At 40.8% G+C, this 24,279-nt stretch overlaps 1 protein-coding gene across 1 annotated transcript in view; it reads left to right on the forward strand.

Moving 5' to 3' along the window:
* Window positions 1-24,279, forward strand: part of cadm2a (cell adhesion molecule 2a) — a 962,407-nt gene that overhangs the window by 856,261 nt on the left and 81,867 nt on the right. The window contains 3 exon segments of the mRNA XM_034178357.1: window positions 24,070-24,152; window positions 24,154-24,205; window positions 24,208-24,231. Of these exon segments, the coding sequence (XP_034034248.1) occupies window positions 24,070-24,152; window positions 24,154-24,205; window positions 24,208-24,231 (159 nt within the window).

The raw sequence follows: 24,279 nt of genomic DNA on the forward strand, positions 1-24,279 counted from the left end.
AAAAATACATTATTTAATTTTTATGTAATTCTTTCTTCACACTCCTTTATTAAATCTGCCCACATAAAGTTATTTCAACCTGGTATTCCTTCTTTGGTAGCACATAAATGTGTGATCAGGGTAACAGATTTAAGCTGTAGGAAAAATGAAGAAAACATCAGATTGCTACATCTACTGCCTACATTCATTAGCAGCAATGTCCTCGAGGTAGAACACCTGTCCAGTTTTTACCACACTTCTCCTTTCAAGGGCCACTGTGCACAGTAGACGTTGCTTAGCTGCTCAGGGATTTTCATGTCAGATAAACACACTATGATCTGTGTCTGCCAAGCATGGAAACTCTCCTCACGTTTAACAAAGCTCTCTGGTCCCACTCACCTGTCAGTGGGAAACAAAATCGAGCTCGTGATGCAGGTCACACAGCGTAGGATGCTTACATCCTGCCAACAGGTCCCTGAACACTGCCCAAAATAATGCTGTGTAGAACGGTGCAGTGTGGTTGTGTATATGCAGTAGCATCAACTATCGTTCCTTCACAGTTTAACTCTGTGGCAGCTTGTCAAGAGGGGGTGCCAGGGTGCCGCCCCTCTGAAATTTAACAAAGGAAAAGCTACATAAACATTGCGAAATTTGTCATTATATTATATTAAAAATGGAAATAAGCATTTACATTTACCATAAAATGATAACCTGTTTGCACCTGTCATCATTTAATAAAAGGGGTTTCAATCAATCAATCAATCAATTTTTTTATATAGCGCCAAATCACAACAAACAGTTGCCCCAAGGCGCTTTATATTGTAAGGCAAGGCCATACAATAATTATGTAAAACCCCAACGGTCAAAACGACCCCCTGTGAGCAAGCACTTGGCTACAGTGGGAAGGAAAAACTCCCTTTTAACAGGAAGAAACCCCCAGCAGAACCAGCTCAGGGAGGGGGCAGTCTTCTGCTGGGACTGGTTGGGGCTGAGGGAAAGAACCAGGAAAAGACATGCTGTGGCGGGGAGCAGAGATCGATCACTAATGATTAATGCAGAGTGGTGCATACAGAGAAAAAGAGAAGAAACAGTGCATCATGGGAACCCCCCAGCAGTCTATACGTCTATAGCCGAATAACTAAGGGATGGTTCAGGGTCACCTGATCCAGCCCTAACTATAAGCTTTAGCAAAAGGAAAGTTTTAAGCTAATCTTAAAGTAGAGAGGGTGTCTGTCTCCTTGATCTGAATTGGGAGCTGGTTCCACAGGAGAGGAGCCTGAAAGCTGAAGGCTCTGCCTCCCATTCTACTCTTACAAACCCTAGGAACTACAAGTAAGCCTGCAGTCTGAGAGCGAAGCGCTGTATTGGGGTGATATGGTACTACGAGGTCCCTAAGATAAGATGGGACCTGATTATTCAAAACCTTATAAGTAAGAAGAAGAATTTTAAATTCTATTCTAGAATTAACAGGAAGCCAATGAGAGAGGCCAATATGGGTGAGATATGCTCTCTCCTTCTAGTCCCCGTCAGTACTCTAGCTGCAGCATTTTGAATTAACTGAAGGCTTTTTAGGGAACTTTTAGGACAACCTGATAATAATGAATTACAATAGTCCAGCCTAGAGGAAATAAATGCATGAATTAGTTTTTCAGCATCACTCTGAGACAAGACCTTTCTGATTTTAGAGATATTGCGTAAATGCAAAAAAGCAGTCCTACATATTTGTTTAATATGCGCTTTGAATGACATATCCTGATCAAAAATGACTCCAAGATTTCTCACAGTATTACTAGAGGTCAGGGTAATGCCATCCACAGTAAGGATCTGGTTAGACACCATGTTTCTAAGATTTGTGGGGCCAAGTACAATAACTTCAGTTTTATCTGAGTTTAAAAGCAGGAAATTAGAGGTCATCCATGTCTTTATGTCTGTAAGACAATCCTGCAGTTTAGCTAATTGGTGTGTGTCCTCTGGCTTCATGGATAGATAAAGCTGGGTATCATCTGCGTAACAATGAAAATTTAAGCAATACCGTCTAATAATACTGCCTAAGGGAAGCATGTATAAAGTGAATAAAATTGGTCCTAGCACAGAACCTTGTGGAACTCCATAATTAACTTTAGTCTGTGAAGAAGATTCCCCATTTACATGAACAAATTGTAATCTATTAGATAAATATGATTCAAACCACCGCAGCGCAGTGCCTTTAATACCTATGGCATGCTCTAATCTCTGTAATAAAATTTTATGGTCAACAGTATCAAAAGCAGCACTGAGGTCTAACAGAACAAGCACAGAGATGAGTCCACTGTCCGAGGCCATAAGAAGATCATTTGTAACCTTCACTAATGCTGTTTCTGTACTATGATGAATTCTAAAACCTGACTGAAACTTCAAATAGACCATTCCTCTGCAGATGATCAGTTAGCGTTTTACAACTACCCTTTCAAGAATTTTGAGAGAAAAGGAAGGTTGGAGATTGGCCTATAATTAGCTAAGATAGCTGGGTCAAGTGATGGCTTTTTAAGTAATGGTTTAATTACTGCCACCTTAAAAGCCTGTGGTACATAGCCAACTAACAAAGATAGATTGATCATATTTAAGATCGAAGCATTAAATAATGGTAGGGCTTCCTTGAGCAGCCTGGTAGGAATGGGGTCTAATAAACATGTTGATGATTTGGATGAAGTAACTAATGAAAATAACTCAGACAGAACAATCGGAGAGAAAGAGTCTAACCAAATACCGGCATCACTGAAAGCAGCCAAAGATAACGATACGTCTTTGGGATGGTTATGAGTAATTTTTTCTCTAATAGTTAAAATTTTGTTAGCAAAGAAAGTCATGAAGTCATTACTAGTTAAAGTTAATGGAATACTCAGCTCAATAGAGCTCTGACTCTTTGTCAGCCTGGCTACAGTGCTGAAAAGAAACCTGGGGTTGTTCTTATTTTCTTCAATTAGTGATGAGTAGAAAGATGTCCTAGCTTTACGGAGGCTTTTTTTATAGAGCAACAGACTCTTTTTCCAGGCTAAGTGAAGATCTTCTAAGTTAGTGAGACGCCATTTCCTCTCCAACTTACGGGTTATCTGCTTTAAGCTATGAGTTTGTGAGTTATACCACGGAGTCAGGCACTTCTGATTTAAAGCTCTCTTTTTTAGAGGAGCTACAGCATCCAAAGTTGTCTTCAATGAGGATGTAAAACTATTGACGAGATACTCTATCTCACTTACAGAGTTTAGGTAGCTACTCTGCACTGTGTTGGTATATGGCATTAGAGAACATAAATAAGGAATCATATCCTTAAACCTAGTTACAGCGCTTTCTGAAAGACTTCTAGTGTAATGAAACTTATTCCCCACTGCTGGGTAGTCCATCAGAGTAAATGTAAATGTTATTAAGAAATGATCAGACAGAAGGGAGTTTTCAGGGAATACTGTTAAGTCTTCTATTTCCATACCATAAGTCAGAACAAGATCTAAGATATGATTAAAGTGGTGGGTGGACTCATTTACTTTTTGAGCAAAGCCAATAGAGTCTAATAATAGATTAAATGCAGTGTTGAGGCTGTCATTCTCAGCATCTGTGTGGATGTTAAAATCGCCCACTATAATTATCTTATCTGAGCTAAGCACTAAGTCAGACAAAAGGTCTGAAAATTCACAGAGAAACTCACAGTAACGACCAGGTGGACGATAGATAATAACAAATAAAACTGGTTTTTGGGACTTCCAATTTGGATGGACAAGACTAAGAGTCAAGCTTTCAAATGAATTAAAGCTCTGTCTGGGTTTTTGATTAATTAATAAGCTGGAATGGAAGATTGCTGCTAATCCTCCGCCCCGGCCCGTGCTACGAGCATTCTGACAGTTAGTGTGACTCGGGGGTTTGACTCATTTAAACTAACATATTCATCCTGCTGTAACCAGGTTTCTGTAAGGCAGAATAAATCAATATGTTGATCAATTATTATATCATTTACCAACAGGGACTTAGAAGAGAGAGACCTAATGTTTAATAGACCACATTTAACTGTTTTAGTCTGTGGTGCAGTTGAAGGTGCTATATTATTTTTTTTTTTGAATTTTTATGCTTAAATAGATTTTTGCTGGTTATGGTAGTCTGGGGGCAGGCACCGTCTCTACGGGGATGGGGTAATGAGGGGATGGCAGGGGGAGAGAAGCTGCAGAGAGGTGTGTAAGACTACAACTCTGCTTCCTGGTCCCAACCCTGGATAGTCACGGTTTGGAGGATTTAAGAAAATTGGCCAGATTTCTAGAAATGAGAGCTGCTCCATCCAAAGTGGGATGGATGCCGTCTCTCCTAACAAGACCAGGTTTTCCCCAGAAGCTTTGCCAATTATCTATGAAGCCCACCTCATTTTTTAGACAACTCAGACAGCCAGCAATTCAAGGAGAACATGCGGCTAAACATGTCACTCCCGGTCTGATTGGGGAGGGGCCCAGAGAAAACTACAGAGTCCGACATTGTTTTTGCAAAGTTACACACCGATTTAATGTTAATTTTAGTGACCTCCGATTGGCGTAACCGTGTGTCATTACTGCCGACGTGAATTACAATCTTACCAAATTTACGCTTAGCCTTAGCCAGCAGTTTCAAATTTCCTTCAATGTCGCCTGCTCTGGCCCCCGGAAGACAATTGACTATGGTTGCTGGTGTCGCTAACTTCACATTTCGCAAAACAGAGTCGCCAATAACCAGAGTTTGATCCTCGGCGGGTGTGTCGTCGAGTGGGGAAAAACGGTTAGAGATGTGAACGGGTTGGCGGTGTACACAGGGCTTCTGTTTAGAACTACGCTTCCTCCTCACAGTCACCCAGTCAGCCTGCTTTCCCGGCTGCTCGGGATCTGCCAGGGGGTAACTAATGGCGGCTAAGCTACCTTGGTCCGCACCGACTACAGGGGCCTGGCTAGCTGTAGAATTTTCCACGGTGCGGAGCCGAGTCTCCAATTCGCCCAGCCTGGCCTCCAAAGCTACGAATAAGCTACACTTATTACAAGTACCGTTACTGCTAAAGGAGGCCGAGGAATAACTAAACATTTCACACCCAGAGCAGAAAAGTGCGGGAGAGACAGGAGAAGCCGCCATGCTAAATCGGCTAAGAGCTAGTAGCTACGCTAAGCTAGCGGATTCCTAAAAACACGCAAAGTGAATAATGTGTAAATAATTTAGAGGTGATTCAGCAGAAGGAGTGCTTTAGTTAAGGCACGTAAAGATTACACTGGGAAACAAATCGTAATCTAGATAACTAGATCAATCTAACTGCGCAGATTAAACAGCTAACAGATACAGAAAAACACCGCTGTGCTCCGGAACAGGAAGTGATACAATACCGCAGTGAGAGCCAACCACCAGTAGAGGCAAGCCTCTACTGGTTTCACAATGTATGGATTAATAACTATGATGTTATGAATCCATAATTTATTAATGCAGGGGCGCCGGTCTAACAGGAGTCAACACCAAGCCTTGAACTTTTTCAAAGCATGTGACCTGATGCTTCCCTCTGATTGGCCCTCAGTTTTCCCTGCAGGGTGCACACAACTACGCCTTGGACACTCCCATTTTTTATTGCCAGACACTTGTATTGTTGTAGTGTTTCTTTTCCTCATATGACTGGACAATTAGTGCTGTCAATCATATACACGTCATCACTGTGATGTCGGAGATGATGTTGTGTGGGTGTAATTAATTGTTGTTACCAACAGAGGGCGATAAGTGCATGTAAAAGACTGTGATTGCACACTGCAGAGGGGCAGAGAAGCTGGGAACTGCAACACTTGTCAGTAAATGTTCGCCATGTTCTTATGCAGCTCATCATATCTTCCTTGGAATAATCAAATTCAATTTCTGTGGATACAGTCACCGCAGCAGATGTCACTTCGAGCCCCTTCACACATAGTGCGAATATGTGCAACTCAGGGCATCTCCCGTCGGAACAGCTCGTATGAGCAAACCACGAAACATCGCGCTGATGGGCAGGCATGCACGATACGGAGCAACGGTTCGTGCATGCGGGAACACAGTTGCTGTGAAGAAAGAATAAATAAAAAAAAACATGTTGCAACGGTTTCATACACGTGGGAACACAGTGCAAGCAGCAGTGCCATGTGTAACAACATCGTGCAGCTGCTGTGAAAAAAATGCATGTCACCTATGGAATTCGAACCCACGCTTTACAAAACCTCTGGTTGCCACTCAGAAACATTGCCACTGAACTACCATCACTGGCCTGTGAAAGATGCAGGAAACTGCCTGATATCAGGAAGGACATGGACGTATTAAAAAAAAAAAATCAAATCAGACACCATATAAAAACATTGCATTATATTGAATCCCTCTTATCAAGCGGACAATACAAATATGATACATATATATATGTATGTATATATATATATATATATATATATATATATGTCTAACCATGTTGGATGAATGTCAACCTTTTTCTCAAAAGAACTGTATTTGCGTGTCTGTTTGTATTTCCGTGTCAGCCATGTGTTAACAAACACATACTTTGTGTTTTAAAACTACGTAAGAGTAAGTATACCTCTTTATACATCCCTTACATCCCACCTTCAAACACAGCCTCATACAACCATCCATGAAAAATCTACATACCCTCCCAATTTTGTATAGGAAAGCAAACTTCGACGGGCGCTGCACTAGTACATTTAGACTTCCATAAATAAATGCTTTAAAATGCTGTTCTATTAAGAAGAGGAAGATTCTTGTGGCTGCTGATTTTTTTTCTTCCTCCTTTTCAGTATGGGCAGTTTGTTGATTTGACAGGTTTACTGTACATCTGATGCAACTCCTTGCAGAGGTGGGACGAAGTCACTGTCAAGTCATTCTCAAGTCATCAATCTGCAAGTCCCAAGTCAAGTCTCTCGTCAGCTTGCAAACAGTTGGTGGTATTTATGACTTGAGACTTGACTTGGGACTTGCTGATTCATTACTTGATGGTGCCTTCATCCCACATCTGACTCCCAGTGTACATGGAAAATGGCATATATGTGGTCTTGAACATGGGATCATCTGTATCAGACAAAACCGCACTAACGTCTCACAGCACCATACGTATTTTAGTCAGCTTGCACGTTAGTAGTCATAATTTTACTTTTTTCTTGTCTGTTTCTCCATAGTTTTTTTTATGTCACTGATTGTGCAGTCTTTTGAGACTGTCATGATTTGGGGTTAAAACACATAATTTTATCTATGTGTGTATAGTATCAATGGAGCTGATGCCTTCTTTGTTTTAGATTTCCAGTCCGCTTTTTATTATGAAACAGTTATGCAGTCATCTGGCAGGCAATGGAAACAGAGATATGAGGAAGCCTTCTGTCAAACATGTCAAATGCTTATTTTATTGTATTTATATTGACTTTCATTGTATCAAATGGTTGTTTTGTCTCACTTTGAATTTTGATTATCTTCTCTCTTACTCAGACATTGTTCTTGCTGGTGTAAATTGTTTTATGTCTCAAATGAGATACAGTTCAGAGTGTGTTGAGTCATCCGCAGACACCTGCGGAGGACACCAGGATTATTCACATCTGTAGCTGCTGTTGATGAATCTTTACCAAACCCAGCAGTCCTTCTCTGTTCATTCTTCCATCTTCTTTTCTTAAATTGTTCCCATTGCCTTTGAAATGATTTAAAAGGCTCAAATTCTCATATTTACACTTGCCATTTCCATTTCTAATCCTCTAAAGTCTTTGTTTGAGTTAAACTGGGAATGCAGAACTCTGAGCGTCCACCCACATAACAGTTTAATATAGATGCAGCGACAGACCTTCTGGACATAACCACAGGTGAAAATGACATGAAAGTGTTGAATTTTTCTGTCAAAAAGAGAGTTCAAATAACAGAAGACAAAAAGAAATATTTGTACAGCTAAGCAAAAGCTTGCATAAAACATACAAATCTACATGTATTTTCCAGTGTGGTATTTTACTATTTTACGTTTTTCTGTCAATCAGTAATATCATTTGAATAATCCAATCTTTTCTTTTCAAATCCAGCATGCTTAAATATCTTTGAGTGAACTAAGATGCTATTGAAGGTGAACATTATATTTTGTTTTTGATCTATTATTATTATGAATATAACACAACCTTTATTACAAGGTGAGCCCCTTTTTCAAGACATATTTTTGGAAAAACAACTTTCTGAAGACCAAAAGAAAATGCTTTTCTTTGAAATTAATGTTCATGAAATACCTTTTTATAGGCTGCTGCTCATTTTTCTCAACCACGTACAGAAACATTTGCCTGTCAGTCTCTTGTAAGCAAACTCTTTGAGCCACTTTTAGCACCACAGTAACCTTCTCAGTGGATACCCTGATTGCAGCACTTGAGTAGCTGAGTGAGGAATCAGAGTGTCTGTGTTTGGGATTGTCCTGATCAAGATTAAGATTCAGGCCTTTAATTACTTTTTGGGCTCGACCATCAAAAATGTATCTGTATCTGGTGAACGTATTGAACTTGTAGAGACATTCTTTTATCTCAGCACTGACATTCATGTCTCTGGATCCTGAGATCAAGAAATGCCTGGAAAGAGCCTTTGGAGTCATGAGGTCACTGAACAAAGGTATTTGGTGATGCCAAGATCTTTGTAGTTAAACTAAGGTCCAAGTGTTTAGGGTCCTGGTGCTAGCTGTCTTATTGTATGGTTGTAAGACTTTAACACTCATTTAAGATCCAAGGTAATGACTGGATGTCTTTGATACCACGTCTCTTCGGAGGATACTTGGGTACTGCTGGAAAGACTTTACATCAAAGGAAGAGTTACTTAGGGAAACTAAGATGAGGAGTATCACTTGCATTTTGAGGGAATGTCAGCTTTCACATTTATATGCTTGATCCAGCACATAGGTTGTAGTATTGAAGATCCCAATGGCTGTTGAAGACCTGAGGGATGCCCACACTTCACTTGGCTGCAGCAGATATATGCTTATTTTAGAGAAGTGAAGATGGACCGGTTGTCTGCCTGGGTGGTTGCCATCAAGGACCCATGGTGGTTCTGTGTAGTGGAGTGGCACCAATGCATGCACTCAGACTTGGCTTGATAAGCTTTTCTGACATCTGATTATTAGTTTACCATCTTCTAACAGTGCAGTTTGTCACACAGTTTCTTGGCTGCTTGACAGCTGTTTGATTACTTTTGCAAGTCAACTGTGGGAGTATGCGCTGGTGCTGTGTTTTTCCACATCTACGACACCACAGAACCACCTTGGGTCCTGGATGGCAGTCACCCAGGTAGACAACAGGTCCATTCCCACATCTCTAAAATAACATTTATCTGCTGCAGCCAGATGAAACATGGGTGACCCCTTAGTCTTTCCCAGCTAACAGGGCCACAACACTCAGGCACCTGTGTCCTGCATCATGCACAGACTAACATGATGACTTTAGCTCCATGCACTTAAAGTTTGCATCATTATGTCTCAGTTATACAGGCCCTGTGTCCATGTAGCAGTTGTTTTGTTTTCTTTTTTTGTGTTTGGCAAAAAGCTTCTGGAATCACACTGCAGAGTGCATCATCACAGCATTTTCACTTTAAAAAAAACTCCATTGTTACATGTCAGTGACAACGATAGAGCTAACAATAAACTTACAATGCACACTGTGATTAAAACAAATATATCAACTAGTACTTCTATAGAATGTTGGAGGGTTGAGTCACTTGACTCTTACGAGGCACACTTGTTTCATCGGCATTCAACACCACCTACTGTTGCCAATGCATTGGCAAGTCTCAAGAAAAAAAGAAATTGGCAAGGAAAGACACTATATTATATTCAAAACTATATGGTACAGAGAACAACAATATCACAGTGTAAGTAAATAAATAAAACACTCATGTTTACAGTGTTTTTCATCTTATCAAATCTACCTTTTACCTGCAAAATATCTAACCTCGTGCAAAAAAAAAAAAAAAAAAATCCCGTAAGACTAAGGGGCTTTAGGTGCTCCGTATGTTATTTTTAGGTCATTATTCAAGAATCTGTGTGCTAAATCCACTTTTATCTGATTTCTGTGTTAGCAGTGACCCTCAATGGAAAACCTAATTCAAAGCTTCAGATTCAGATTATTGTTGGTGTGGTTGTGTTTCTAACAGCAAGTTTGCTGCTTGAGTGAGCACACACACATTCAACACCACTGTCTGCATTTTAGAAAAAACTACATTAGGCTTTTTGACTGACAAGTCTGAACTTTAATGGCAGCTCTATGTCAGCTTCACCTTTCAGCTGCTTTTAAAATGTGATATTTATACCACAGTTACACAAACTCGTATGCACAGTGCTGTCTGACTGATGCACTTCAATGTTGAGTTATTGTTTGATGTTGACAGCTGTTATTATGTTCTCTAAGTGGATCTCAGAACCAGGCGTCGGCATTAATGAACTGCAAGCTTGTGCAAGAATTGTTCATTTTGTAGTAGTTTAGTCATTTTCTTTGACGTACACCTGGTCTTATCTCGTGTACTTCCCTGAAGAAAGGGGGTGCTGGAGCCTATCCCAGCAGTCATTTGGTGTGAGGTGGGATACACCCTGGACCGGACGTCAGTCTATCGCAGGGCCACATATAGACAAACACATTCGTAGCCACATGCACACCATGGTCAATTTAAAGTTTCCACTTCGGATGTGGGAGAAAGCCGGAGCACCCAGAGGGAATCCACGCAAACGTGCACACTCCACACGGAAAGATCCCAGGTGGCAAGCGATCCTACAACCTTCTTGCTATGAGACAACACTGCTAACCACTTAACCATGAATCATTTGACAGAAATAATAGTATCATTTGTTTGCAGTTTTTATAGTAGCATTGTCAACAATTAATATTTCTGTTGATTATATTTAAAGTAATATATTTTGTCAGTATTGCCTTTGGAAATTACTTGTCATTGGTTTACATTTAAGATGGTTCATTTTTGAGCAAATGCTACCTACAGTATAACTTTATGCTATGTCATTTTGTTTGTTTGCTTGTTTTACATTCTTGCTTTCTTGCTATGGTGACAGTTGTTAATCTCATTTCATATTTGTAAGGTACATCTAAAAATAACAGTACTAGCTTCATAGCAATGATATGTAAATTAATATGAATATATCTTGGACTTGATTTACATTTACAACACTTTTGTTTTTGCTCCCATTTTTCATGAGCTGAACTCAAAGATCTAAAACATTTATATATATATATATACACAAAAGACCTATTTCTCTCAAATATTGTTCACAAATCTAAATTTGTTAGCACTTCTCCTTTGCAGAGACAATCCATCCCACCTCACAGTTGTGGGATATCAAGATACTGATTAGACAACATAATTATTGCACAGGTGTGCCTTAGGCTGGCCACAATAAAAGGCCACTCTGAAATGTGCAGTCTTGCTGTATTGGGGGGGGGGGGGGGTGTCTGGGGGGGGGGGTTCAGAAAGCCAGTCAGTATTTGGTGTGACCACCATTTGCTTCACGCAGTGCAACACATCTCCTTCGCACAGAGTTGATCAGCAGCCAGGCGCCATCGAATGTGAGCATTTGCCCACACAAGTCAGTTACGATGGTAAAATGCAGTCAGATCAAGATCCCAGTGAAACAAATGAGCATGCAGATGAGCTTCCCTGAGATGGTTTCTGATAGGTTGTGCAGAAGTTCTTTGGTTCTGCAAACCGATTGTTGCAGCAGCTGTCCGAGTGGCTGGTCTCAGACGATCTTGGAGGTGAACATGCTGCATGTGGAGGTGCTAGGCTGGTGTGGTTACACGTGGTCTGCAGTTGTGAGGTTGGTTAGTCGTACTGCCAAATTCTCTGAAACACCTTTGGAGATGGCTTATAGTAGAGATATGAACATTCAGTTCATGGGCAACAGCTCTGGTGGACATTCCTGCAGTCAGCATGCCAATTGTATGCGCCCTCAAAAACTGCAACATCTGTGGCATTATGCTGCATGATAAAATTGAACATTTAAGACTGGCCTTTTATTGTGGCCAGCCTAAGGCACACCTGTGCAATAATCATGCCGTCTAATCAGCATCTTGATATACCGCACCTGTGAGGTGGATGGATTCTCTCGGCAAAGGAGAATTGCTCACTAACACTGTTGTGTGGGCCGCTGAAGAGGAGGTACTGCTGGCCCACCACCCCTGCTTGAAGTGCGGGCTTCAAGCACGAGAGGGCGTCATAGCAACCGGGAGTGACAGCTGTCACTCGTCATCAGCACCAGCTGTCACTCATCCACATCACCACCACCATAAAGGCCGGACTGCAACTCCACCTCCCCGCCGAGAAATCAGCTACCTTGGAGGTAATTTCTCTGCTGACTTAAAACTGAATAATAGTCTGAACTCTTTTGCAGCCGTTTCCTGTGGTGTTTCCTTATCTGCTGGATTGGCGTTTGGTGTGATTAGTGACTGTTTCGCCTCACACCCCAACCAGATAAGTGGTTAAACAGGAGCTGCACGAGTGTGTGATTGGAGGTGGAGGTGCTCCCTCCCAAAAGAACACAGACTGTGGGATTACTGAGTGTGCGTACTCACACTTACCTGTGCTGTTTTTGTTCTCTGCCAGCAGTGCCAGGTCTGACAGCTGGAGACGGTGGCCACCTGGGGACTCGGGACTTGGTGGCTCCGGTGTTCTTCAGATCCGTTGGCGGTGAGGGCCGTGTGGGATCCGGCTCGGTTCTGGACGGGCGTCTCCTATCCTCAAGCCTGCCCACACGTCACCCAACGTGTAATTGACTGTAGTTCCAAACTTGTTGTTGTCTGTATTCCGTTGTGTACTTCACAACATTAAATTGTTACTGTTTTGGCTTATCCATTGCCCGTTCATTTACACCCCCTGTTGTGGGTCCGTGTTCCTACACTTTCACAACAAACACAGATTTACCCAGATTTGTGAATAATATTTGAGACAAATAGCTCTTGTTTATAAGAAAATGTTTTAGATTTTTGATTTCAGCTCATGAAAAATGGGAGCAAAAACAAAAGTGATGCAGTCTCACGCACACGCGTTGTTATGGTGTGTGGTTTATTTTTTTTAAAAATACATTTATCTCCTTGTTGATTTGAGGCATTTTATGGACCTTTTATAGGACAGTGATGGTAGTGCAGTGGTAAAGTTTCTGGCTGGCAGTCAGAGCTTTTGTAAATTGCAGGTTCAAATCACGTGGGTGGCATGTATTTTTTTTCCACAGCAGCTGCGTGATGCGGTTCCACATGCTCCAGCTGTTCGCACTGTGCTCCCGCTGCAACAGTTTTGTGCAGGCTTGTGTGTGTGCACGAAACCATTGCAGCAGGATCGTTCATGCCTGCCCAACCGTGTGTCCCTTCCAACATGGGCTCAGTGTTTTCATGCGGGCTGCTTCACAGTGATTCATCCTGATTCCTATTTATTCGTGCTATGTGTGAAGGAGCCCTTAAATATGTTTCTTATAGATGGAACTGATTATAAAGTAATTTTAACATGAAGACTTCATCATGGTTGTGCTGCATGCATGCTTATTTAAGCCTCGATAATCATTAATTATACACAACCACGGAAGTGTTAAATGTACAACTGTAAAAATGTCTGATTCATGAAATTTTTATCTAGATTTTAATTTTGAAGAATTCAATTTGAAAATGACAATAGTCCATGTTAAACTATTGCTCATCTAAAAAGTCAAAAATACCTTGATATTAATTTAGGTCATATTGCCAGCCCCTTACTCATGGACCTGACTGCATACTGCTGGTATCTTTCAAAATAAGAAGAATGTGAATTTCAGTATTACAATGAGAGGATGTAGACAAAAGTGTTATGTGTCGGACGCAGCCCGGAGAACTGACCAGCGTTTGAAGGACCCAGTATAAAATAAGCAGAGCACGGTACAAAGGATAACAGAGTTTAATGAACATAACAGTGATGTGATAAATATACAAACAAATAAGTGCGCGGTCTGGCGTGGTGGTAAACGGTGCGTTCCCAGCAGCGCTAACGGTCCGGAGCCAGAACCAGTTCGGACCCAAGGACCCCGCCGACACCCCCCCAGGTGGCCGCGACAAACCGAGTCTGTGAATGAAGAAATCATCTTGTGAGTCCACACTCAACACACAGAGAGAACGCTCAAAGGTGTACAAACAGCAAACACTTCCTGGCTTAATTACTAATCAGCTTCCCACCCTGCAGGCATGGAACATCCAGTTCACAAACTCACTGCAGTGGAAGCTGATTAAAAAGGACTAACATAACAGCTCAATATAACAAGGTGTGAGGGACACCACATATACTGACTGTATAAATGTTAGTCACAAAATCTAACGTACCTCAGGAAGTGTGCTGACGAGCGTGAGACCTCACCCCCTCCTCTTTCACAGACCAAGCATCAAACCTGGACGTTCTCTGCATCCACTGATGATGAGATGGCTCTTGAGACGACGATCTCACCCGTCTGGTCACAAGGTCGAGTCTCTGGCAAATACACACTGTGTACTCCAGTCTTAAATGCCACCATGTTCCAATCCATTGTAGATGCACCACAGCTGTGAGTCCTGACGAGCCGCAGGTGATCAGCCTCAGGTGATCAGGGTGAGGTCCTGATAAACTCAGCTACACAGCCACTCAGTCCCAAATGCAAGCCACCTGGAAGGAAAAACAAAAGACAGAAACAAAAAGGCAGCCAGGCCCCCCCAGCCATACAACAAAAAGGGACTGTCTGGATTTGTGAACACATTGGACTACTGCACAAATCATTACACAGAGGATTCCAGACAGACGGAAGATATGACTTATGGAGAGGAGGGCAGCATGGAGCAGACAGAAAGGTTTGACTGATGAAGAGACGGAGAGTAAGGGTGAAGTGGCCTATGAGGAGCTGGCATCACTAATACAAATGGTAAATGAATGTTTCCAGCTGCTAAAGTAAGCCACAGAATCAGGATGTCCTCTGTCTCCTGACCTGGTTCTCTCTTTTCTAAAACTTTTACTTTGTGGAGAAATCCAGCCACTTCCCATCTCCCCTGTTGTCTGTGTGGATGTTGCTAACACTGCAGACCTGTCAGTCATTCATCTCCAGAGCAGGCGGGCTCATTGCTTCAACTTGGGAAAACTGACTAACAGGATGGTTGATCGGCAGAATGGAGACGGCAAAGAGACGGTGGGGAGGGATTCTTAGAAAGCGGAGCAGTTGAGAGGAGGAAGGAGATGTAGCATAAGCAGCCTCTTCAGGAGGTCTGAAACAAAGCTGGCGACAAGACACTGTACGTACAATGCTGGCGTTTTTGTAAATTTGCTGTGATGAGGATACAGACGAAGAGGTACAGTTTTACAAAGGAGGTGACACCCGCAGAGATAAACCAGTACACACTGATTTCAACTTTTTTTGTTGTATTTGTTGTTTGAAACAACAAACCTCATACCATTGGGAGTAAACAGGCTTGATACTATTTAAAATGCTCACTGCGGTTATAATGCGATCCCACCAGCCACCCTCAAGAGAGAGTTGTTGAAGAAATGTGATTGAGAAGAGGAGTGTATAAAGAGGCCTGCTGGGAGGTGGTTCTATTCAAGCAATTAAGTTGTGAACAAGCCAGTGGGTAAAAGCAAATGAAGCAGTGGTAAATTGTGTAGCACTCCTGGCTTTGAAGGAACTGTGTGGTCTAAAAGAGGATGTCATTAGTGTTGCTGCAGACATAACACTTTTCATGCTTTTTATCATTTAAAATTGGTTTAAATTTGGAAAAGACAAAATACACGATTTTCTCCAAAAGTAAAGCAGCTCTCGATCATTTGCCTCCCATTACTTCACTTGATGGGCATCAAATTGAGTTGGTAACACAATAAATATTTTGGCATTTTAATGGACAATGGTTTATCTTTTAAGCTCCACATGCAAAAATTGACTCAGAGATTGAAATTAAAACTTGTTTTTTACTTTCGTATTAAATCGTGTTTATCTTTTGAGACCCGCAAGAAACATGCCACTGCAACTTCTATGCCTGTTCTTGATTATGGTGATGTTATTTATATAAATGCCTCCATTGAATCTTTGCATGCTTTGGACACTATTTTTCTCAGGGCACTGTGTTTTATTACAAACATGAGGTCATTGACTCACCATTGTGTCCTGTACGCCCATTGGGGTGCCCATCTCTGGCGTTTCGCAGACTAAAACATTGGTACCTTCTGATTTATAAGTGTATTCTTGGAACTGTTCCTCTATATCTGCAACAACTCATTGAACAGAGGAGCTACAACAACTACAGCCTGCGTTCCCAGGACATTCTCTTGTTTTCTGTGCCCAGAGTACGCACAGAGATGAGGAAACAGGCCTTTGAGTTTGCAGCGCCGCACTCTTGGGATGAACTCCAAAATGAGTTTAGGGTGAAAGAGCTCGTGCCACTAAATACTTTTAAATCACTCTTGATGGATCTTGAAACAAAATCTCTAACCTGTAGATGTTCTACCCAGTGGTGGGCACAGTTCCGCTAATCCGCTAACTGCTTATTATTTAAGCTAATGTTTTCATTATCAGATTAGCCATTCAGATAACGTTGAAAAACATGATCGAACCAATTATTTTCCAAAAATTTTGGTCCGATCATTTTTAGATTGCTAACATGTTTTTGGAGGTGTTGTGAATAAAGCTTTAACACTTAAAAAAAATTTAAGTCTGATATTAAAGATTTTAGTGCTTATCTGTAGCAGATGAATAGCTCTGTTCTCTGTAAACAGAGAAGAGCTGGTTTCAGGAGAAACTGCTCTATTCTCTGCAATCAGAGGAGAACTGGTCACAAGATAATTGCTCTTGACACCATACTAACTCACTGGCAATATCACCCAAGTGATCCAGAGGCATACAGTTCTAACTTATGGTTAAAATTTTAACCAAACTAATTTTGGACATGTTATTTAAATTAACATCACTTCTGAAGTTTTATAAAGTGAAAATATCAGCTATATCTTTTAGTTTTAAAGTATTGCACTAATTTTGAAGGTTGTAGTGTGGACATGCGTCAGCAGTGCCTAGTGCATTATGGGTAAAAGTTCACGACAGGAGAAATGCATTTGAGACGCTCTGATCAGGCTCCACATGGACAACAACATTAAACTCTTTGTATATTGTGCCTAAAACTCTTTTGAATATATTCTCTGGGTTTATAGATGTTGTTATTGTGTTTGTTTTATGTAAAAATGCCAGAAGAAGCTCAGGTTGCTTCTCCATTTTTTCAATTGGAATCACTGTGAGTTGCAATTGCTTCCTGTTTGCTGTTTAGAGTCCTGCTTATGTCTAACAGTGCCTGTCATCTTTGTTCCAGAGTAATATATATAAGATGTCTGAAATTAGGTTCACGTTTATTAAATTCCATGCTGATTAAATGTAGCAGACACAGATTATTTAGAATATTTGTTTTGGCACGTTTTCACGGTCTCTACTGCCATCTACTGGCCAGTAGTGTTCATGGCAGTATTTGCCTTAAAGGTCTGAGCATCTAGGTGCCAGTAGATGGCAGTGTTCTATGCATTTTGACCCCGGTTATATCAGATGGTTGTTGAATCACAACTTGACTTTTGGCTTTTACAAATGGATTTTTTTACATATGAATATTTTACAAAAGCATATTTATATGTAAATACCAACACACACATCACGTTACATTAACATGTTGGTTTTTACATAGAATGAATGAGTCAACCAATCAGTGTTAGCAGAGGCTCATTTTACCCATAATGCCTTTGGTTTTACATAGAATGAATGAGTCAACCAATCAGTGTTAGCGGAGGCTCATTTTACCCATAATGCCTTTGGCATCTGTGTGTGTTTGTTACAAAACTTCAGAATTAGTGCACTATTTAAAATTAAAGGATATGTGTTATATTTTAACTTTGTACAAATGACAGAATTGACATTACTTGAGTTATTTTATCTGGATAATTGATTTTTAAATCAAAACCATAAGTCAAAACTACTTTATTTTCCAAGACCTCTGCCTCATGGCAGCATTCCTATGTCCTGTTAAGGAATAATGGCGCGCCGTGTGTGTGTGTGTGTGTGTGTGTGTGTGGTGTGTTTGTGTTGTGTGTGTGGTGTGTGTGTGTGTGTTGTGTGTGTGTGTGTTGTGTGTGTGGTGTGTGTGGTGTGTGTGTGTGTGTGTGTGTGTGGTGTGTGTGTGTGTGGTGTGTGTGTGTGTGTGTGTGTGTGTGTGGAGTTGAGCTTAACTCCTCTCAACTGCTTCACTGCTGCAAAATATGTAGTAAACAGGAGCTTCCAGCAGTATGCACAAAGGTAGAAGTGCTGAGTCATTCAATTCAAACCTTTATTTAACCAGAAAAGCTCATTGGGATTGAAATCTCTTTTCCAAGAGAGTCTGGCCAGACAGGCAGCAAAGAGACAAACAGGATAAAACAAACATTGATACTCATGAAACATGTTGTTAAAAATAAGCATCATGTGATTATCTGTCCAAGCATCTACAGACTGATATTTCAGCCTCCAAGTCTTGTAGTAGTGCTTTAAAAATATTTAAATAGACCAGCTCCTGAAGTTTCAGGTCATTTTGTAAGTTGTTCAAGGTGATAGGGGGCGCGGCGAATTTAAAAGCCTTCTTTCCCCGTTCTTTTCTGGCCTTAGGAACAGACAGCAACAGCAGATCCTGGGAGCGCAGACTATAACTACCTGTGGCGAGAAGACAGATCTGACCAACCAACACGAGAATACAACAAACAATAATGAGTTAGAGATTTTAAGTTGGTGACAAACCTTAAGGCACCTGTTTGGGTCTGTTGTGGCCTTTGATGGTACCACAAGCGATCGGGCATTAAGACTTAAAATCGGCTTATTAGTCGTTGGAAGTGTATCCGAGACAATGCTGAAAGTTATTGGTTATCGGTTTGGTGTAGCTTCCAATAAATTTTTGGGTGGTTTATCGGTTTAGCTTTATAAAAGATAACTTTTCAGTTAGCTGATATCGAAGCTAACGTTTTGGTTAGCTGTGCCCACCACTGGTTCTGCCTGATTGTATTATCTCGTTCAAGTGTTTGTTTTCAATGTAAATGTAACTTTGTATGTAACTCTGCTCTGCCTCTTGGCCAGGACACTTTGGAAAAAGAGATTCTTAAGATCAATTAGTTTATCCTGGTTAAATAAAAGTTACATAAAAAAAAGGTTCTGAATAAAGAGTTGATTGCATTAAAATAGGCTTTGGAAATTAAATAAATTGACTTACAGTTTCAAGCTTCAGTATGTGTAATTTAAAAAGCAGACATTATGTTGAAAGAGACAGAGAAAAGCAAGATGTAACAGCTGCATTCAGATGAAATCCTTTATGCACAGTTGTGTGAACTTTTGACCATGTTATTTAAAAATGTGCTAATCAGCAAGTATTTCTCCATATTTCTCTGTCTGCACTAAAGTATTGAAATAGATGATAAAGTCAGGCGGTGTTGGGGGTTGCACTTTGTACATACTTTAATTTAGGATCATTAAAATGTCTGTGTTAATTAAATAATAATAAATTGATTGCTATGTATTTATTTGCTATGACTGATTTAGGGAAATGGGTAAATAACAGCGCACCCCAGCTGATTTTCTAAAGCAGCTAAATCCTACTCACCATTCAGCACATCCCCACATGCCTCCAGGCAGGCAAACTCTTCTTGCTATCCTCTAGCTTTCTGTCAAGAAAATTGTGCACCAAGGGCCACAGCTCTGAGCCAAGCAGCAGCATAATGTCTTCCTCCAGGACATTCTACTGGAGTGCACTTGAACTCCAAGTCTAATTTTAGTCCACACAGAGCTCACTGTGGCCTGATGCATCTACATGTATCTCTGGGCAGTGGAACTCTTCTTGATATCTTAGATTATTTTTTTATGTACACTGCATTAAAATTGGACATTGGACGTCAGCATGCTGTCCTCACGTGGATATAAATTAAACACATATTGCCTGTCAGCTGACCGCCGCGTCAGCACACCACAACACTGGACGCCACCACGAAACACGTGTAACTGTGGGATTTTCCCACATTGTAATAATTAAAACACATATCATTTTTGCAACGTGGTCACTAGCGGATCACTGTGCACTTGACATGTCATGCCGGCTGATGTGTTCATGACACGAGAGCCGGCTCTTCATGAGACGAGAGCCTGGCTGATGTCTTCATAACGAGCACATCAGGTAATTCATGTAAAACATAAAAGGGGGAACAGTACTCCACCTCATTTCATTACTCTCTGGTGCATCTAGGCGGAGGCTCAGTCCACTCTTTATAACAGGAATTAAGTATTATTAATTGTGGTGTTTTTTTATTTTCTTGCTCCGCTGCTTTGTGCGTGACTTTCCACGTGCTCACACTGTGTTTGTGCACGTGAATGCGGGCGTGCATAAAACTGTTGCTGTGGTATCATGCATGCCTATCCCACCATGTGTCCCTCCCGACAGCAGGTGGAATGTTTCGCGGTTCCCCATTTTGTTTTTTGTTTGTGGATTTTCAGCCAGTTTTTGCTTCTTTCACCCAACTTTGTGTTATGTATGAAGAGGTCCTAAGAAGGGTTACAGTGCTGATGGTTGTTTTAGTGATTATAACTCTGAGAGCAACTGGAGAATGGTGTGCATCATTGTATGCTGAGCCAAGCATTCAAAACAACAGAAAAATGTCATTATATTGGGAAAGCCTTGGTAATGTTTTGCCAGGGTGTGGTTGTCAGGTTGCTGAATTGGAGAGGCAGTGAGTGGTGAGATTTTGACAAGCTGTGTGGGAGCAGTGAAGCTCAGGGTGCCACAGGTAGAAGAAAGGGCCTTAAGTCTCAAACTGTACATTAAATTCAAGGAGACTCCACAAAGAGGGGCGGGAGCAACTCTACTGCAGCTCTGACTGAAATTATCAGTGCGGAGATCTCAATGCAGCATTTAGAGACATAGTGTGGTCAGAATTCATGCTGCAGCAGAGAGACATGGGGGTGATTGAACAGAGAATAAGTAATGTGAGCATACTGGATTAAAAACAAGAATATGTGGAGAGTCAGTGCTCCCAAAAATAAATGTGTTGATGCGCTTTGCAGGGTTGATAGATTTCATTTTGGTTTGTTTCCTACTTTGTTTGTTCATTATTTTCTGTTTAGCAGATTTTCCAGTGCAGAATTCTTAGTGGCATGCATAATTCCAAGCAAAATGGTAGAGGACGATGCAAAACACAGAGAACAGGCATTGTGAAGTCAAGCAAACATCTGCCACCTGGTGTACTGAGCATCCACAGAGACCAAGGTAGCCGAGGTATTTTCAGTTTGGACTGTGTCGATGCATGGATTAAATATTTTGTGGAATTATTCTTATTTACAATAGTTACCACATTAGCAGGGGCCGAGTGGTTACTGCGCTTCGTTTCAGTGTGGAAGCTTCCTGGTTCAAATCCCACCCCTGCTATTTCTCCATGTAATGTGGAGTTGCGCCAGGAAGGGCAACCAGTGTAAAACTTGTGCCAATTCAACATGCAGATCTACCTCGGCTCTGCTGTAGCGACCCCGAGTGAAAAAAGGGAGGAGCCAAAGGGGTTTTCTTACAATACTTACCACATTATTCTTGTTAGCAGGTTGGTTTCTTAAAAAAATCAAAATAAAATTCTGCTGCATATAGCAGTGTGAAAAAAAGCATTTCTAAAATTCATAAAACTACAAATACAATAAAAAGCTTAATTGCCCAATGAGCACTGAGATAGGCTTTGGAATCTTTTGTAATTTTCTAACTTTTATTACCTTAGCTAAATCGATTATTTTCTCTCACATCCCGGTTTGTTTGAACTGTCATCTGGGTTATTTAAAAACTTCTTGTCTGGAACTATGTAATGAGATGCCTAAGGAGGAAGCCATTAGCTTTTCACGCAGAAATATGAAGGTTTTTTTCCCACTTTTGTGTGCATTGTAAGTCAGTTTTACACAAAATAACTGTGCAATCAATTCAATTCAGTTTATTATTTTAGTGCCAAATCACAACATATGTCATCCGAAGGTGCTTCACAAGGTCTAACCTTACCAACCACCCTGAGCAAGCACATAGGTAACAGTGATCAGGAAAACTTTTTTTTTTTTTTTTTGAGGAAGAAACCTCAAGCAGACTAGACTTGTAGGGGTGACCAAGTGCTTAGGCCATTCGGACAATAACAGAGATAAAATAAACACAGTACTACAAATAATTTTCAAACATGCAAAACAAAGAAAAAAACTCCAATTATAGTTCATTAGGCAGGAATGCATGAAGAAGGCATGAATGTTCATCATTGTAGAGTTGGAATTTTGGTTTTGCTGCAGCCTCACTCACTGATCTGATAACCAGGAGCTCATCAATCAACACCTCAAACACCACCCATCAGCTCAAACAGAGAGAGAGAGGAGGATCAATCAGCCATCTAGGCAGATTACTAATGTGGTCACCAGAAGCTAGCCCTTTGCTTCACTAACATACCCAGAATTTAGATATGATGAGATTGAGACTTGCTCCATTGTTTGTAATAAAAGTGAGAAGGAGAGGAAAAAAATGGCTCACTATAACACTAATGCTGTATGTTAGTCATATGAAAGGGAAAACAAATGGGTGTTTAAGCTGAACTTGAATGTCTCCAGAGAATCAGACGGTTTTATCTCAACAGGCAAATTGTTCCACAGAACAATTGCAAGGGACAAGAAAGCTCTGTGGCCTGCTGATATCTTTTTATCCTTTGGAGCACGATCATGTTTATTAAGTCCGCCAAGGATGTAATAAAATCATCTGCTTTTTTTTATTATTATTTATTTATTTATTTATCTGTCTGTTAGCATAATCACGTCAAAACTACTTCATGGATTTTCATGAAATTTCCACCACATACATATTAGGCCATGGAAGACTCCATTAAATTTTGGAGGTGATCCGGATACGGATTCTGGATAAAAATTTCACTTTCTATAGGCTTTGAAGGATTACATCAAAACAACTTACATCAAAACTACTTCACAGATTTTCGCCAAATTTGCACCACAGATAGATATTTGGGTATGGAAGACCGCACTGAATTTTGGAGGTGATCCAGATCTGGATCCTGACTCAGGATGTCAATCTATATAGGCTTTGAAGGATTACGTTAAAACTACTTCACAGATTCTCACCAAATTTGCACCACAGATACATATTAGGGCATGGTAGACTCCACTGAATTTTGGAGGTGATCCGGATTGGCTAACGGCACACATTTTGGAGGTGATTCAGATCTAGATCCTGATTCTGGATCAAGATGCCACTTTGTATATGTTTTGAAGGATTATGTAAAAACTACTTTGTGGACTCTCACCAAATTTGCACCACAGATAGATATTAGGGCATGGAAGACTCCACTGAATCTTGGAGGTGATCCGGATCCAGATTCTGGATCAAGAGTTCATCTTATATATAGGCTTTGAAAAATTAAGTCAAAACTACTTCCCTGATTCTCACCACAGATAGATATTAGGGTATGGATGACTCCACTGAATTTTGGAGGTGATCTGAATCTGGATCCCAATTCTCGATCAAGATTTCACTTTGTATAGGCTTTGACTAATTAAGTCAAAACGACTTCACAGATTCTCACCAAATTTGCACCACTGATAGATATTAGGACATGGAAGACTCCACTGAATTTTGGAGGTGATCCGGATTGGCTAACGGCACACATTTTGGATTGCTCTTGTTTAAAGTAAATAGAGCCTGTTAATGCTTTGATAGAGATATTATTGTACTTGTGTTCCAGTCTTGTTAAAAGATAAATTATCGGCCATTAAATGAAGTTCATATGTGTTGCTGAACAACAAATTTTCCCCCATAAAGTTTAACAAGCTGTGACCATGCACTCTGTCATGCTGTCTTGCAGAATTCCTACATTCATTTCATTAAAAACAATATAACTATTGTCAGTATTGTTTGGACCTTCCCATTAAAATCCTGCTTACATTGCACTAAAGGCTTTCTCTGCATTGCGATGCTGTGGATCTTTGTTGTGGGATAACAGTAAAGTGTGTCTATTACCCCTGCAAGATAAATGTGCTGCATTAGTGACAGTATGCAACTCTCTCTGAAGGTGCCAAGGAGGTGAACGCCAGTGGGAGGACATTTACAGTGCGGGAGCTCTCTGCAGCTGCATTGGACAGAAATGATGACGGAGGTGGCTTACACCTGCAAAGTGGACCATGTGGCCCTCGACAGGCACCACAGACAGCCACAGAAGTGTTGGAGGTCCACTGTGAGCATACACACAGAAACATTGGACACACACACAACCAGTGAAAAT

The sequence above is a fragment of the Thalassophryne amazonica genome, chromosome 9, assembly GCF_902500255.1.
Source record: "Thalassophryne amazonica chromosome 9, fThaAma1.1, whole genome shotgun sequence".
Classification (NCBI taxonomy): domain Eukaryota; kingdom Metazoa; phylum Chordata; class Actinopteri; order Batrachoidiformes; family Batrachoididae; genus Thalassophryne; species Thalassophryne amazonica.